This window comes from Xenopus tropicalis, chromosome 6 (assembly GCF_000004195.4).
Source record: "Xenopus tropicalis strain Nigerian chromosome 6, UCB_Xtro_10.0, whole genome shotgun sequence".
NCBI lineage: Eukaryota > Metazoa > Chordata > Amphibia > Anura > Pipidae > Xenopus > Xenopus tropicalis.
Genome location: NC_030682.2, coordinates 121,222,834 through 121,240,376, shown reverse-complemented (window position 1 = coordinate 121,240,376; position 17,543 = coordinate 121,222,834). Strand labels below are relative to the sequence as shown.

At 39.0% G+C, this 17,543-nt stretch overlaps 1 protein-coding gene across 2 annotated transcripts in view; it reads left to right on the top strand.

The window, feature by feature from the left end:
* stau2 (staufen double-stranded RNA binding protein 2) overlaps positions 1–17,543 on the top strand; it is a 131,305-nt gene that overhangs the window by 111,862 nt on the left and 1,900 nt on the right. For both annotated transcript variants that reach the window (XM_012964619.3, NM_001011376.2), the window contains 1 exon segment: positions 17,203–17,288. In XM_012964619.3, the coding sequence (XP_012820073.2) occupies positions 17,203–17,288 (86 nt within the window).

Sequence of the window (17,543 nt, the reverse complement as noted above, 5' to 3'; positions counted from 1 at the left end):
TGCTCCCTGCTTTTCTGTACTGGGTTCCAGAACATCAGTATTCCAAGGTACCCTTACCAACAACGCAACAAACTGTACCAACATCATACGGTGCTCACTCAGTCGAACTGTCTCACTCACACTCATATATTTTCATATACAAAGACTACTCTGTTTGGACTGTCACAAGATTTCCCTATTTTTAGTCCATCTATGCTAAACCGGGCAAATAGGGAGATTGAATGCATATGCAAGTACACAGTACCTATCAAATGGCGAGTTCTAACTTTCACCCACTGATAAATACGCTTCTAAAAATCCCATAGAAATGAATAGAAAGTGGGTACGTTTTTATGTCTTAAAGGAACAGTAACACTAAAAAATAAAAATGTTTTAAAATAATTAAAATATAATGTACTGTTGGCTTGCACTGGTAAAAGTTGCGTGTTTGCTTCAGAAAGACTACTATAGTTAATAGAAATAGCTGCTGTGTAGCCATGGGGGCAGCCATTTAAATTGAAGAAGGAGAAAAGGCACAGGTTACATAAGAAGATACCAGATAAACTGTGTAGAATACAATGGGAATCTATGCTACTTATCTGTTATCTGCTTAGTAACCTGTGCCTTTTCTCCTTTTTTCAATTTAAATGGCTGCCCCCATGGCTACACAGCAGGGTATTTATATAAACTGCAGTAGTGTTCATGAAGAAAACACACAATAGCAATAGTATATAATATATTAATTATTTTTATACACTTTCATTTTTTGGTGTTACTGTTCCTTTAAGCTCTAAACTCACATCTTGATTAATCTGCCCCCTGTTGTGTAGTCACATAATGCGGGGAATAGGTGGCAGACATAAGTTAATGAGTAGCTTCAGTCTGTGTTTATGTATTTTGTAAATATTTCCTACAAAATACATTTTTCATTTAAGTTTGTCAAGCGTTGTACAGTGCAGCAACTGTTCAAACAAACATTTCCGGCTTTTTTTTTCTCTAGTTTTGAACAATGTAAATCTCAATAAAAACAAATCTCCAGTTGCTATAGATAGAAGCTGATTGCAGCTATTCTGTGGCAGTATTAGCCCCTCTGTTATAAGTAAGTTTTACGGTTTGGGCTGTATAGGGGAAATGAAGTATTCCAGAAATGATATAGTTGCTTTCTTATATGTCTGACATTCTTTGAAATGAATAGTTCTCCAAGGGGCTTTCTGATTGCTGGAAAGATTTAATATGTTCTGGCATTTATGGAACACATGGCATGTGAGCGTATCTACATTGCTTGGGCTCACTTTCTAATCCTAGTTTTTCTTCCAAGGTATTTTCATATTGTTGAAACTTTGCATTCTGTGCACATGTATTCTTTTATTTAAGCAATAACCCCCCAATTTGTTCTTGAGAATAAAGAACAGAAAAGATTAAAAGACATCAGTACTGTTGTTTTTTTTTATATAAAAGACATTTAACAATGCAGAAGTCAATGCCATAAATTGCCATAAATTAAAGGGATTCTGTCATGATTTGTATGATATACTTTTTATTTATGTTTACACAGTAAATAATTCACTCTACCATTTAAAATGTTATTCTTGGACCAACAAATGTATTTTTTAGTTGCAATATTGGTGTGTAGGTGCCATCTGAGTCTGAGCTTTCAGAAGGAGCCAGCGCTACACATTAGAACTGCTTTCAGGTAATTGTTTCTCCTGCTCCCATGTAACTGGAGGAGTCCCAAGCCGGACTTGGATATCTACTGGGAGCTGCTATCTTGCTGCCTTCCCATTGTTCTGCTGGGGGGGGGGGGTAGATATCACTCCAACTTGCAGCGCAGCAGTAAAGTGTGACTGAAGTTTATTAGAGCACAGGTCACATGACTGTGGCACCCTGAAAAATGAAGAATATGGCTAGCCCATGTGAAATTTCAAAATTAAATATAAAAATTTTTTGTTTTTGAAGAACGGATATCAATGCAGGATTCTACTGGAGATGCTCTATTAACTGATACATTTTGAAAAAAAAACGGCCAATGCCATATTTTGTAGTCTGCCGTTGTTGTAATTGATGTCTTAAAGCAATATGACTAATATCCTTGGGGATACAGTTTATTAAAGCACATGTAACTGTTTAATAGTTATAGCTATCAGGTTGCCCAGTTATAAGAATGTCCAGTGGGTGGCCCTGCAATGTCAACATTCACCATATTGTAAAATCTCAAGCAGAAATGTCCATGGTAAATCAGTTGTGCAGCGTTTGTACTGTGTGTGGAATTGGCACTGTGTGTATCTGCATGTGATTACACCAAAAAGTATAAACGGAACTCTGCTGGTTTCAGGCCTTACAGCTGAGCCTGCCATTTATATACAGGTATCGGACCCCTTATCCGGAAACCCATTATCCAGAAAGCTCCGAATTACAGAAAGCCCGTCTCCCATAGACTCCATTATAATCATATAATTCAGAATTGTAAAACTGATTTCCTTTTTCTATGTAGAAATAAAACAGTACCTTGGAATTGATCCCAACTAAGATATAAATAATCCTTATTGGATGCAAAACAATCCTATTGGGTTTAATTAATGTTTTATTGATTTTTTAGTAGACTTAAGGTATGGAGATCCAAATTACGGAAAGACCCCTTATCCGGAATACCCTTGGTCCCGAGCATTCTGGATAATGGGTCCTATACCTGTACCGAATTTATTCAGTTTTCTCTACTTTGCCCATATTTACTGATTTATTTTAATATTAAAGGATTGGTTCACCTTAGTATGTTATAGAACGCCCAGTTTTTTGCAACTTTTTAGTTGGTCTTCATCTTTTATTTTTATCATTTTTGATTTTTTTTTCAGCTTTCAAAAAGGGGGTCACTGACCCCGGCAGCCAAAAAAAAAACCTATTGTTCTTTGAGGCTACAATTTCATTGCTATTATTAATTTTTAGTATTTATCTTTCTGTTCAGACCCACTCCCATTCATATTCCAGTTTCTCATATGAGCCACGGGTAATTTGAACCCTAGCAAACATATCGCTGCTAAAATTCCAAACTGGAGAGATGGTGAATATAAAGCTTAATAATTTAAAAACCACAAATAATAAAAAATGAAGACCTATTGCAAATTGTCTCAAACATGCTCATATTTAAATGTGTATAAACACGCAAAACAGATCCGATTCCTATGATGTGTAGCTTGTTCTGGTATCCAAAGCGAGAGACCATCGCTGTTACTGGAATTTGGCATAGTAGGAGTATTTACTGGGTAAACTGGGCTGAGGTCTACAGGTTTCAGTGCAATTTACAATAGGGATTCATATAACCATATAGACACCATATATCACTGTGCAGTTTATGGCAGGTTTAATTTGGCTGCAACACCCATGCAAGCAGTATACGCAGCCATGATAGTCTCTAGAACAGGGTTCCCCAAACGTTTTTATCTGTGAGCCACATTTAAATGTAAAAAAAAGTTGGGGAGCAACACAAGCTTGAAAAATGTACCTGAAGGTGCCAAACAAGGACAGTTATTGGCTTTTTGGTAGCTCCTATGGGGACCGGCAGCCTAAAGGGAGCTCTGTTACACAGTACACCTGTTTTTTTTATGTAACTAAAATGTGCCTCCAAGCCAAGAATTCAAAAATAAGCACCTGCTTTAAGGCCAGTGGGATCCATCCATCCAGCAACATGTTGCTCCCTAGCCGCTGGTTGGAGACCACTGCTTTATAAGTTCCTGGGAAGATAAACAAAGCAAAGTCAGTTTGGAATATTTGTTGTGGATTTTTTACAAATAAAATCATGAGCCATTCACTACTAACCCCTTCCAACATATAGCCACTCTGACCCCCACCCACCCACAACTACTAAGAAATTCTCATTTCCTTGTACAACATGTTGCATTTACAATGTAATACTCAATTACACAATAAAGAGAGTTCAAGGACCCCAGGACTTAGCACTAGGAACACCATTATTCTTTCATACACCTTAAAAAGAGTTCTGCAACACATCTTTATTTATAAAAAGCATGTACTTCTCCTTTAATAGTTTCCTAGAGGTCATTCCACACAATTCTTAATGGACCAGAAGTTGGAAATTCCTGCGTTATTTGCTCTCAGCACCTGTGTCTCAGGTTAATGCGAACACAGTGCTCTGCATGCATGGATCCAATGAAAGATCTTTTCTTTTAATTGTGTTACAGGGTTGTGGTTATTTCCATCAAGACTTAGAAGAATTAAAACAAAAATTGAGCTTTATTAAATAAAAAAAATTAGTACTAAAGTAATAATACATTACTAAAACAGCAATTGTTTTGAACTTTTTATTTATAGTCCTCTAAATGCATTGCTGGAGCGGGGCAACTGAGCAGTGCGGCCCTCCAGCTGGACTGTAGTATTGGTAATATAACATTGAATATCTCATGTGATCTGCAGACAAGAGCTCTTTATTCTGTGTTCTGATTCCTTACTATTACACATAAACATAACACGGACACTTGCTTCCCAAGAATACTGATTTTATTAAGGAACACTGAGGCTTGGGACTCCCCAAATCAGTGTTCCTCTCTGACATTCCCTTCTTGTTGTTTTCTAATATTCTGTAAAACATATATTAAAACCCCTCTCTATTACCAAATCCATTATCTGTTTAGTGCTACTAATCTAAACATTTGGAAGTTATTTCAACGTTTCCCTTTGCTGCACCCCTGATGGAATCCACGCCCAGATACAGATATCTCCACTGGCTTCTGGATTGCACCAGTATTACATTTTGGGTTTAAAGCTTTAATACTCCAGACATTTCTTATACCCTCCTATAACCCTCCTGTCCTAGATTTTCTGCTTCTTTTGCTGTCTTATCAGACTATGGACCAGATTCAGTCCAGTGAGAAAAACTTATGGATGAGATTCAATTTGAGATGGAACTTAAGTTAGAAAAATGTGAAATATGAAAATGTGAAAACTGGAATTGAATAAGGAGAAAAGTTTTTCTAATCGAATTGAATCTCATCCATAGTTTCTCACATCTGACTTTTTACCTTACTCTTAAATCCGTTTTAGTGCCAGCTCCCTCATACTATTAGCCTGATCCTTAATATAAGCGAGTGTATACGATTCCTCCTAGTTTACTCTGCTTCATTCAGCTCGTTAGTGGGACTCTACAATACTATTTGTAATTATATTTTTCACCCTGTACGTCTTTCTTTAAGCCTCTATATACTTAAAATTAGAAGACTTCTAATTAATCCACTTTACAATCCTCCCTTGTAAAAATGGAATCTAAATCAATGCTGTGTGGGATAATGGAGCATTTCCACCTCTTTTCATGCTATTTGACCATTCTTCAAAGCACATGCAATGCAGTGACACCATTGGGAGCGCATGTGTTTACTGTGAAGGAAAGCAGATTTAATTTGACACAGACTATGGTTATGTAAAATGTTTTTACAGCATGCTTACATTACAGAGCAGCTGTTCAACTACTAGAGTTAAAGATTGCTATCCTTTAGCCAAACTGTCTTTTTGTAATTAACGTCTAGTCTTCTGCTTCCTTCTGGTGTTCAGGCCTGGCCACACTGTGGACATTAGAGTGACAGAGAGCCAGCTCTAAGGTGACAAAGGCAGGCACTGCTGCTTGGCCACACGGAATTGTTGGCCTTGAGTGCGTTGTGCTCACACGGAGTCATGCTGTAGAACCTGGATCAAGCTAAAAGATTTCTTTTTTTTTTCCACCATGGCATCTGAGTAAACACGGATGTGATTGTTATGCATTTTATTCATCCCCCCCACCCACAAATATAGCAATGAGGTCATCGATAAACAACAATCACTTGTATTTATTCAGTTTGAGCCTGCGATGTTGCAGGACTTTGCCTGCGTTGCTTTGGCCCTACATCTTATTGGAAGATTTCATTTTAACGCTGCGCACTTCTTGCAGCTTGCATTTCAGGGAGTGAATAAATCTCCATCTAGTCAGGACTTTGGGAATATTGGTAGGGTCTTTGTTGCAGAGTCCTCTTTTTAATCATTCTTTTTTTAATAGGAGTGTACACATCTGTCTTTATACCCAGCAGCTTTTCTGGCCCAAAACAAGTCCTTTGTGAGTTTCCACAACTGAGCTCAGCATGATCTCTGTCAGCTGCAAGATTTATGTCATCTTTTTCTGTCCTGAGAACTGTTCCTACAGACTTTTACATCTGGATTTCATTCTGAAGACATTAAGTGTACTAAAAAGCACATTTTGGTAAAGATCTTAATAGGGGATTGTTTTAAAGGAACTGAAGAATTGGAGATTGTTGAGTGTGAAGGTAGGCAATGAAATTATCTTTGCAGTTGAGGTTGGATAAGAGGGTTAGTGAGATCAAAAACGATTTTTCTTAAAAGTTTCCCGTGGTGGTAGAGCTACGTCCCATCAATATTTCACCTTAATGTGTGCTGAAACTTTCTTTCAAGCAGCCAGGTGTTAGTGATCCCACTTTATTGTGTAGACTTAACACATTGATAATCACCGCAAAATCATTTCCAGCGAAAGAATGTCAAAGTCTTTTTTACAGAATAGAAATTCATTGTAGTCTGTTAAAACTGAAGCAGCATCTTTTGCAATATATTCAGTTCCCTGTCCCATGGCTGCTGGGTCTGTTTTTTAAGCAAAAAAAAGGCATTTTCAGGCACTTGATTTCTTGCATGTCTGTCTTACTGTTATTGTGATTTGAAGTGCCAACACCCATGTGGTATTTCTGTATATTCATCAATATAGATAGCAGAGCCCTAGTTATCTTGCCTGTAATCTGTACAACTGGAATTTTAGTGGTACCAAGGCCAGGGATACAAAGTTCAGCAGCTGGATCGTAGCTGGTAACAAGTCTATATCACCTCTCTATAGTTACTCTTTAAATTCATTGCAACAGCATAAATAGCCACACACAGAAAGTTCACTTTTTACTATTCAGTCATTTTCAGCTCATTTGATTGTTAGTCTACCAGTGAGACCACATCTAATAACCCCAACAACATCTAATAACCCCAGTGCTTTGTGTATGGAGTCATAGTCTAAAGCTGACCATACATTAAAAGAAACAGTCTTTTGGTGAAGTCCCCAAGGGAGCGGTCATTCCTCTAGTTTAGGGTTTTTTAATTAGAAGTTTAACGCTGCTGTATAGCCAGTACTTTTGCATTATTAAAGACTAGAGGATCCAAACTAGAAAGATAATAGTATCTTTTAATAATGTTTCCTCTATTGTTCTGCTAGATATTCAAGGGATACAGTGCAGAGACACTCTATAAACCAGTATTATCACATACTTTGATGTGAGGTGAGCAGGACCTTGATTAGATATTGGACTGCAAAAAGGGGCTTGAAGTTAAAAAGTCTGAAAGCTACTTTTCTGGCTGGGCCAATTACTTTTAAGAAGGCTACTTCTTTATTTTACAAACTTTAGAAACACCCACTAAAGTCTGATCAGCCTTTGACAGCAGTTAAGAGAAGAACTCTGCCTATGAGACGTAGAATGGTATAGCCCAGAATGCAGCACCTCTCAATTAAATGCAGTCCTCTTTTTCTTAAACGGATTAGGTTTTTTTCCTTTAAAGGTCCTGAAACATAGACAAAGCTTTACCTGAAAACTATTTGGCGAGGTCCCCAAATGAGAGGATCTTTTCCTGATATTTCCGATATCAGATTGATCTGATCATTCGGACATCAGGTGGAATGATCGGATCAAATTGATGGGATGTAGGCCATCGGAGCAAGAACTACGTCAACAAGCTGATGCACTCCCCACCCAACAGGATTTCTAAACCTGCCCGATCGACATCTGCCTGATTTTTTTTTTTTTTTTTTTTTGAAAGTTTTTCTTATTAATTTTGGAACAAAAAAAGAATAGTAAAGTAGGAAGTGAAAGAGAATAGGAAAGAAAGAAGATACTCATACATGGTAATACTCAGTGGTGGGCCTTTACATTTGAAGAAGTTTCATTTGTAACAGTGCCTAGCTACTTGTCTAGGGTTTGTTGAGGTATTAGTGGGTTATGCTATTCGTTCGTGGGACTGTCCGCCAGCAGCTCCATATTTTGTCGAACTTGGCCGGGCATCCTCGGGCCAGGTAGGTAAATTTCTGTCTTGGGAGTGTGTCATCCACCAGCTTTAGACAAAATCACAGGGTTGGCGGTTCCGTATTTTTCCATGTCAGCAAAATAGCTTTTTTGGCATAATGTAGGAGTTGCTGCAGACATATCCTGTCCCCGGAGGGCAAAGTAAGACCTTCAGTATGGCCCAGTAGGCAAAATTCAGGTGTCCAGAAAAGTGTGAAGGGAGCGCATATATAAAATGAAACAAAACAACTAATAGTGTAATAACGTTTTAAACCTTTGTTCAACTAACAAAGCCAATCACCTTATTGTGAATAATAAATATTAATATATCCACCAGTGTACAATAACTCTAAAGGCTCACCGGAAGGCGATGAAATTCAGGTGTATCTGCCTGATTTTTGCCAAGATATTAGTCACACAGGCCTGTCTGAGGGCCCTATACATGGGCCAATAAGATGCTGACTTGGACCATCGGCAGCTTTTATTGGCCGTCTATGGCTACCTTTCGTGTATCAGACTATTTCCTTTTTTATAAGGGAACATATAAGAGGTATGGGCAGGCTGAATATGTGGTTGTTTTGGGTGGAACGGGGTGGGGTTTGTGTGCACAGGTCGCATACAACATGCCTATGCATTTACTTCAGTCCACATGAATCAAGTCTTTTCAAGCAGCTTAGTCCTTTATGTAGAGAGCTAAAAGGGATGTGCTACAATTTATAGCAGTGCTTGTTTGAATGTATTTCAATAGTAATTGGATTTCCTATGTAACCATATTCAGGCACACAATTGTTATTCATTTACTGTAATGCAGAATTGCAGCCTCCTCATTTGTATATGAAAAAGCTTGCCCCATCCCCGATCCTTGAATATGATCTTGAAGGGTACATAAACCTGCCAGGTAATGCTTTTCTAAATGCTTAATAAATCTTATTTTTCCATTTTTTTTTTTTTAAATGTATTCTTTTGTCTTTAACTATTTTGAGCTTTTGACACAATGCTCGCCTTGGAGATGCAGGACATGAGAAGACATTAGCTGGCTCTGAGTTCTGCTAATTTTAGCAAATGCTCTCTAATTGATCTTCATATTTCCAATATCCTTCAGTATACCTGTACAGACATAATCAACTATTTAACATGGTGTATTCCAAGTACATTTCCCAGTTCTAGCCTAGCACATTCAAACTCTAACTCTTTGTCATACCTTGTACAAACAGTTAAGGAATACATTATAACTTCATTACATGAAACTGATTTTGAGGGTAATTGCAAGGTTAATGCATGTTTTGTGTTTCCACTGCTTTTTTCAAATGAAAAACAGATTTTTTTCCCATCGCATAATTACATAAACAAAATGACAAAATGGATAAAAGACAGAACAGTTGCTTCCCTCCTTGGAAAATAGACTGTAATTTTAGAGGAACAAATAAGTATTCCCAAGGGTGCTGAATTTCACCAACAGATTATGAGCTGGTAATAAGTTATAGCTATAGAAATCCTTTCTTGGCAGCAATATGACAAATCCTGACGCTAATTTCTCCAACCAAGATTATATTAATGCCAGTTAATAATAATAAGGATTGTACACCTTGCAAACATATTGTATAAATTGTGTATTCAGTTCTGCAGTTTTGTATTGAGGAGCCAAAATATATGCAGCCATGTTTATGTAGGATCGCGTGAATGCTGACACCATATAAAACAATTAGTGTCTCGATTATATGATTTTCTAGGGAATTTTGGTATTTCTGCTACTTTAAGGATGCTGAGTAAACCGGAAACAGACCAATTGTATGGGGGAATGTGGCAGTGCCCTGACTTTTCATGCAGACAAGCTAAGCTTGGAAGCTTGGGCTGTATAACAATATTATTTTCATGTATGAAATCATGTGGCCTTTATTAAAAGCTATAAGGATATTAGATGTCCCTTGAATTGGAAGGACAGAAGACTGCAGACCTGTTATCCAGCACTCCAAGATGAGTTAATATTTGTATATATATATAATAATTCAGGGGGGTAGTTTGTTCTCATACACATGAAAATCTACTTGTTTGGTGAGGTTGCCAAACAAACAGATCTTTCCCCACCAAACAAAGGTGGACATTAGGATCAAAACTACCTGCATGTAGTCCGTTGGGACAAGGACCGCATTAACAAGCCAATGTGCTCCTCATCCCAAAGGTATTGGCATCTGCCCAAATATCGGTTGGGTAGACCAGTCTGAGGGGCCCCATATATGGACATTAAGAACCTAATAAAAAGTTTTATTTTACTGGTTATTTGTACTATATTAGCGGCTTCTGTGCACTATATTTAGATTAACAAAAATAATTAAATATCTATGTACATACGTTGCATTATATATATATCAGTCCTCGGAGACACATTTGGTCTGAGTGAACTTAACTCATTCACGGCGGGACGGATACTTTACCTCCCAATATATTAGTGAAGCACTGGAGGGTTTTGCCACTGGGTGATATATGGACTGTTTTTCTATCACCTCTACTCTCTACAGCCAAAATAGGACATGGGCAGAATATATGTACGCTAGCTACACTTTCTCTATGATAACACTTCTACTTTATTCTTTGACTGCCTTTTCTTATGGCCTAGTCTATCAATGGGTCTTCTATAATGAATTATCTAGCGATATGTTATACAACGATCCCCGTGAAGTAAGATTTATTAATTACCTAACGCTCGATCTGTAAAACTGGCATCTCATCCCCCTGGGTCCTAGGTATAAGAATCGATCAGATAAACATTGGCGTTGAAATAATCATGACACACCATATTTTGAGTACACAAATCATTTTATTCTTATTCATGCAAATGATTTTATTTTTATTTTTTACTTCTATGTAATTAATGTCCATATATGTTTGCACAAGAGTAAAGGGATCGGATTGTTTACACTGTATTGTATACGTCATGTTTGCACGTCACGATGTAGTTTCCCGCCACACTGTGTATTTAAGTTCTGTTTGGTTTGCTTACTTGTAACTTTGAGAAAGGCTACTGCTGTAGCCGAAACGTCAGTTTTTTTGCTTTTCACCCAAATAAAATTTATATTTTTTCTATAAGTCCTGTGTGATGCGATCCATTTTCACCTATATATATTTATTTATGGCAGGTGCCTGTATGCTCCACATGAACCAGCTGCTGTGTGCCAGTCTGTACAATGGAAAAGCTGAATGCAGCCATGTTAAAGGCCATAGCAGCATTGTACCAAGTTTTTCCAATGAATGCAGCAGATATCTGATATACCACATGTTCTTGGCAGGATTATAGTAAAATTATGTCATACGAAGTAGTCTATGGAGTCCTTGGACAGGCCAGCTGTGGACGTAGGGGGTGGGGGCATAAAAATTCCTTGGAGGGCCCCAGTGCCTCCAGCTGGGTTATCCTGGATTGGGAAATGAAACCTATATTGCTGCAGTCTACATATAAGCAGCTGTGTGTCTGCAAAATCCTAATAAAGCTCCCGATATCCTCTGCCTAGCATGTCTATTATCCATCATTACAAGACACATGGCTTTGTCAAGTTGTAATCTTGGTACACAGTCCAGTGGAGGAATGTCAGTCGTGTGGCCCTAAGGCTATCGTGAACTACAACTCCCAGTGTGCTTAGCCAGGTGTGGATACTGGATATGCTATACTGGAGGGGTCAGCTACTCTGGATCAGCTTATAGGCCAGCTGTGGTGAGTCTCCAGCTCGTCAATTATTGTTGGACGTCCGTTCCATCGCAGATAAATCGGCAACAGCCGAGAGCCAGCAGGTGCATAGTTCTGTTAGCAGAGTCCAGGTTAATCTGCCGCCTTGCCACTGGCGCTCCATTTCATATATGCAGGATTCTATGATCTGCCATGCTAATGCAAACTGTTGGGCCATTATGTAATCTTACAGGCCAGGAGAATTTGGCTAAGGATCACTAGTAGTAACTGATTGACATAAGCAGAGATAGCAGCTATTCCAACTGGAAACATTTAGCTCATATTGATACGTACGTATATTTATAATAAAGCAGCAGCCAAAACAAACAGCATCCTGTTGGCATGAGCGTTTTGGCAGTGCTAGCATCACTGAACCAAGTAATACATAACATTTGTACAAACATCTGTTGGAGAACCTCTGGGAATGAGCTCACTAAACAATTGTAAAATGTTTGTAGAGTGACATGTTTCTTTATGTATGTGTGTAAATATGGCAAGAGAAATCCTGTATACTAATTAAGGAAAGGGCGCATACTTGCTCGTTCATTTGCCGCTCTCTGATTAACCTTTCCGCTGCCTCGGAAATTTGCCAAGGATTTTTTTTTCTTCTTCTTCTAAAGTTGCTAACGCTTAATAGTTCTCTTCGGGGGGAGACACGCTCTCTAACGCAGAGAAATTATACAAAATATAATTAAGTAGGATTATCTTGTGTTGAATTTCTGACACCCTTGTTCTTTTGGCATCTTGCTCGGCTTTTTTTTTCCCAGACACATTCATCAGCTTTCTCGCCAACCATGTGTTAATGGCTCCCCTGTGCTTGTAGATTGCTTTTGTGACTCAAGTTACCTTATTTGCCCCACCTCGACCTTAATGAAATGTTGAAGCAGAAAGCATCATTAATAATACTGCCCTGACAATATTAGCACAATTATATAAACCTGAAGGCAAATGTACTTGCCATTAAACTCTAGCCACTAAGCTAGCTTCTCGCATGTAAGGATTTAATAGCATACATAGATATTGTAAATTAATCTCAAAGTGTTGTTCTGTAAAATAAAAAAATATTTGGGGACCTGTCCACCAGAATGTTCCAGACCTGGGGTTTCCAGATAAGGGGTCTTTTTTTTTTGCATTCTTTTTTGAGAACAAGTTTCTACATAACAGATCCCGTGTGTGTGTGTGTGTGTGTATATATATATATATCTAATGTATGTTTGCACATCTCCCCTTCTGAGGCAAATTGGAGAGACTTCAGATGGGACTTTTCACCTTCTTGCAGATCAATAAGCAAATAGGCAGGCTTATATAGAAAACAAAGGTTGAACTTGATGGACATTAGTCTGTTTACAACCTCGTCTATGTTACCTCCATACACATTCACAGCTGTCAGGGATATGCATAACCAACACATGTTTATTTGGTACACTGCCTGGGGGTTATTTTTGACCAAAACCTATCCTTCTCTTATTATATTAATGCCACTGCTTAAACCTGACAGTTTTTTCTTTGGCATAGCTGCCTGATAAGCAAAACATAGGGTACAAAATCCTTCAGCTAACATCCACGCCTCTGCTCTTCACTATATTTCCTCACTTGTCTTTCTGTATGTTCATGGTTCTCTCCTCTGCTCCTCTCAAATCCACTAACTTTCTCACCATCCATTCATGCCATCTCTTGTCTTAAACCTTTCTTATTTTCACCTCTGAAATTCCATCCCTGAGCTTTTCAGTAGAAAACACACTCTCTGCCTTTGGGGCACTAGAACACTGCCTAGACTAGACCAGTGAGGCAACTTAAAGGGACAGTAACACCAAAAAATGAAAGTGTATAAAAGTAATTACTATATAATGTAATGCTGCCCTGTACTGGTACAACTGGTGTGTTTTCCTTAGAAAGACTACTATAGTTTATATAATAAAGCTTCTTTGTAGCCAAGGGGGCAGCCATTTACAGGAGAAAAGGCACAGGTTACTTAGCAGATAACAGATAAAACCCCATTATATTCTACAAAGATTATCTGTTATCTGCTATGTGCCTGTGCCTTTTCTCCTTTTTCCCAGCTTCAATGGCTGCCCCCGTGTTGACATAGCAGCTCATTTATATAAACTATAGTAGCATTTCTGTTGCAAACTTACCAGTTTTACCAGCGCAGGGCAACTGTACATTATATTTTAATTACTTTAAAACACTTTCATTTTTTGGTGTTACTGTTCCTTTAAGGTCCAGTACCCAACATTTGTGCACTTAGTCCTCCTATTTGTGTCTGTATGTTACCCACCCACAAGCTCTAAGTTCTATAGAGCAGGGACTTCCTTTCTAATGTGTCTCTTACTTCATGACTCTTAATCTACATATTCACACTCTTTCACTAAGCACTGACATTTAGACCCAAATCTCTAACTGCCCCTTGGCTATTTTCCCCTGGATGAACCAAAAACACCTCAATCTGAACCTAGTAAAACAGAGGTTGTGGTTTTCCCATCCAAACCTGGCTCTTCTCCTCCTTTTACTGTTGCTACAGATGGCATGATCATTAACCCTGTTGATTTGGCTCACTGCCTAGGGTTATCTTTGACAAAAACCTATCCTTCTCTGACCATATTTATTCCAAAACCTGCTGCTTTTACCTCTGTATTATTGCAGAGATACACCCCTTTCTACACGTGCAACTGCTAAAGCACTAATCCATACACTTATTAGCCAGTTAGACTACTGTTAGATAACTGGTCTCCCAGACTCCCACCTCATTTCCCTGCAATCAGTTTTAAACTCTTCTGCTAGAATTCTTTTGTTCTCTCCTAAGACAAAGCCAGTCCATCCCCTGGTTAAGGGCTCTGGCACACGGGAAGATTAGTCCCCCGCGACAAATCTCCCTGTTCGCGGGCGACTAATCTCCCCGAATTGGCATCCCACCGGCGAAAATGTAAGTCGCCGGTGGGATGGAACACGCTGCGCAGGCGATTTCGGCAAATCGCCGAAGTTGCCTTGCGAGGCATTTTCGGCGATTTGCCGAAATCGCGCCGCCGCGTGTGCCATCCCACCGGCGACTTACATTTTCGCGGGTGGGATGGCAACTCGGGGAGATTAGTCACCCGCGAACAGGGAGATTTGTCGCGGGCGACTAATCTCCCCGTGTGCCAGAGCCCTAAATCTTTATCATGGCTGCCTGTGAAAGGGCACCTGTCGCCCACACATAAAAAGCTGTATAGTAAAAGTCATTTGCAAATTAAACATGAAACATATATAATTCTAAGGCTACTGTAATTTCTAAGTATTCTTTTTTCGGTTGCCTTAGAGTTATCTTTGCTAGATACTGAATATCATGACCTGGATAAATGCAAATCTTCATAGACAGCTACTTGTTACCTGCCCAGTGTTGGGAGGCCAGGCAGTACAGACAGGGTCCCATTATTCTTCAGGAGCATTATCAATTGATTTATTTTGAAATCAGCATCCTTTCATGTCATAAACTCCCTTTAAGAAATTCTTGTTTTTCTATTTCTACTGTGCCCTTTAAACCAAGGCCCTAATCAACATTTCAGATCCCCTCCAACATGGGCACCGGCAGGCCAGTGCTTTTTATTCCTAATATGTGTACAATTTGTGTTACTTTTAGGCGGAGAGCCAATCGTTTAGAGATCATAGAGAATTAACCAGTGTATGTCCACCTTTTTATGGCTAGTTAGTATAAATGCAGATTTAAGCTGCTGATTGGAGTCTTCAGAACAATTTGGCAGCTTATCTGCCCAAGTATGGGGACCACAGACGGGCCATTCCAACCAATATATGGCTGAAAATTGTCCAGGTATCTGGGCAGGTCTGATTTTCCAGTCAGATCATGGACCACATTTTTGCGACTCAATTTATGCAGTCCTCGCTCAAACGGCTCCTATACCCATTGTTGAAGCCCAAGATTGCTTACCCTAGGTGAGAATGTCAGGAGAAAGACCTCTGTATGCTTACTCACATGTCTGGTAAAATTCTCTGCAGCATGTTGAGCAGAAGAGATATCTTTTATTTCACCTTTAAAATAGGATTTAATACAGCTATTAAACCACAAGGTTAAAGCAGATATTACATTACTAAAACTCTTTGTATGTTCCACAAAGGGCATGGAAATTGGTATGTCACAAGGGGCTTAAAATGGCAGATGATCAAAAAGTTTGAAATGTGCCATATAAATGGAAACAGATGCAATCTGCTTCTTGTTTAGAAGGCAGTGCCCCATATGAAGGCATCCTCAGCCCCGTAGCTCTCTAGCCATGGTTCAAGTCTTGCAGCTGGAGTCCCACAGGCTGTGGCAACTATAACTTAGAAGTGATGCACAGAAATAAATGGTGTGTTTGGGGGCAGTGGGTATTCTGAAAAGTGTATATGGGAATATGTATTCAGATGCTGGCAGAAGTTTATAGTGTACCATAAAGGAAGATCTCCTGTAATTACAGCAGCTTACCTGATACAGTGGGCCAATGCTCCTGTTTGCTGCAAACTGCACTGGAGCAAATATTTTTGTAGGAGCACCACAGAGCCATCTTCTTCTTCCTCCTCTTCATTCTCCTCCAGCCCCGGGCCAGCACATGGGCAGTTGAATGAAAAAGTAGGCTTTTTGATTTAAGTTCATCTTTTCACTGCACTGTACATGCCCACTGTGCATGCAAAAAGAAAAGGTCCTCTCTGTGGTTTTTCTACAGAAATACTCCGGGCCAGTGCATTTTTTACCAAACAGGAGCACCAGCCCAAGGTATGAGGTAAGTTATTATACTCACAGGGGGGTGCCTAACATTTGGCACCCCCAGTGATTTGAACTTGTTATTTAAGTATAGAGAGCTAGGCTATATGAGGATTACCTTCCCAAAAGAGTGCTTTAAAGAGATTACCTGAAGTCTAAATTCATATTAAATGAAAGTGTGATGATGCGTGGTAAGGAATTCATTGGTACGGCTGTAATGCAGCTGAAACGCATTACAAGTAATACAAGACGTGGTTAGCAGATCATTAGTAGGGAAAGTTTAGTAAATATTTAGAGGTAATGTTACAGATGTAAGGTGGGATGGAGTTGTCAACAATTTTGTAGGTTTTATTTACTCTTTCAATTTTAGTGGAATTCCTAGGACTGCCTAATGGCCTGATATTTTAGTTTTTGGTGCAAATCAGGTGTATACAGGGAAGGCACTATTAGTGCAGTATTTGGAATGACAGAAGGGTTGGAAGCCGCACCAGCAGGTACCACAGGGCTAAAGTAAAGATGGTTGTGAACATTTTGAAATTAGCGATGCCATGATCATTGTGTTCTTATCCCTTATTCATCAGATATTATAATAATAAGGGGTTATAACAGGCTCCATTCTAAAATGTGGCAAGTTTCACTTAATGGTGACTGTTTATTTTGATCATTCTTTTTATAATATTGCCTCTCTTTCTCTCCAGGCAGCTTTAAGTGCCTTGAAACAATTTTCAGAGCAAGGACTTGATTCGGTGGATGGTTCTCTCATGGCTGAAAATGGACCATTTGAGTAAGTACATTGTTTTTTTATTTTAGGTGCAAATCTTATTAATATTGTAATAGTATAATAATATATCCCATACCTGTAGTAACCTGAAACACAAGGCGGCCATACATAGGCCATATGATCAACCCACAGGCATAATAGATAAGAGTATGAGGGGCCATACACAATATGGCTGCAGGTAGTGTAAAGGAGCTTGCTGCTGCAGCATACACTGGCAGATATGGTGCATCGCCAAATTCCAGTCCCTGAGTCAAAAGA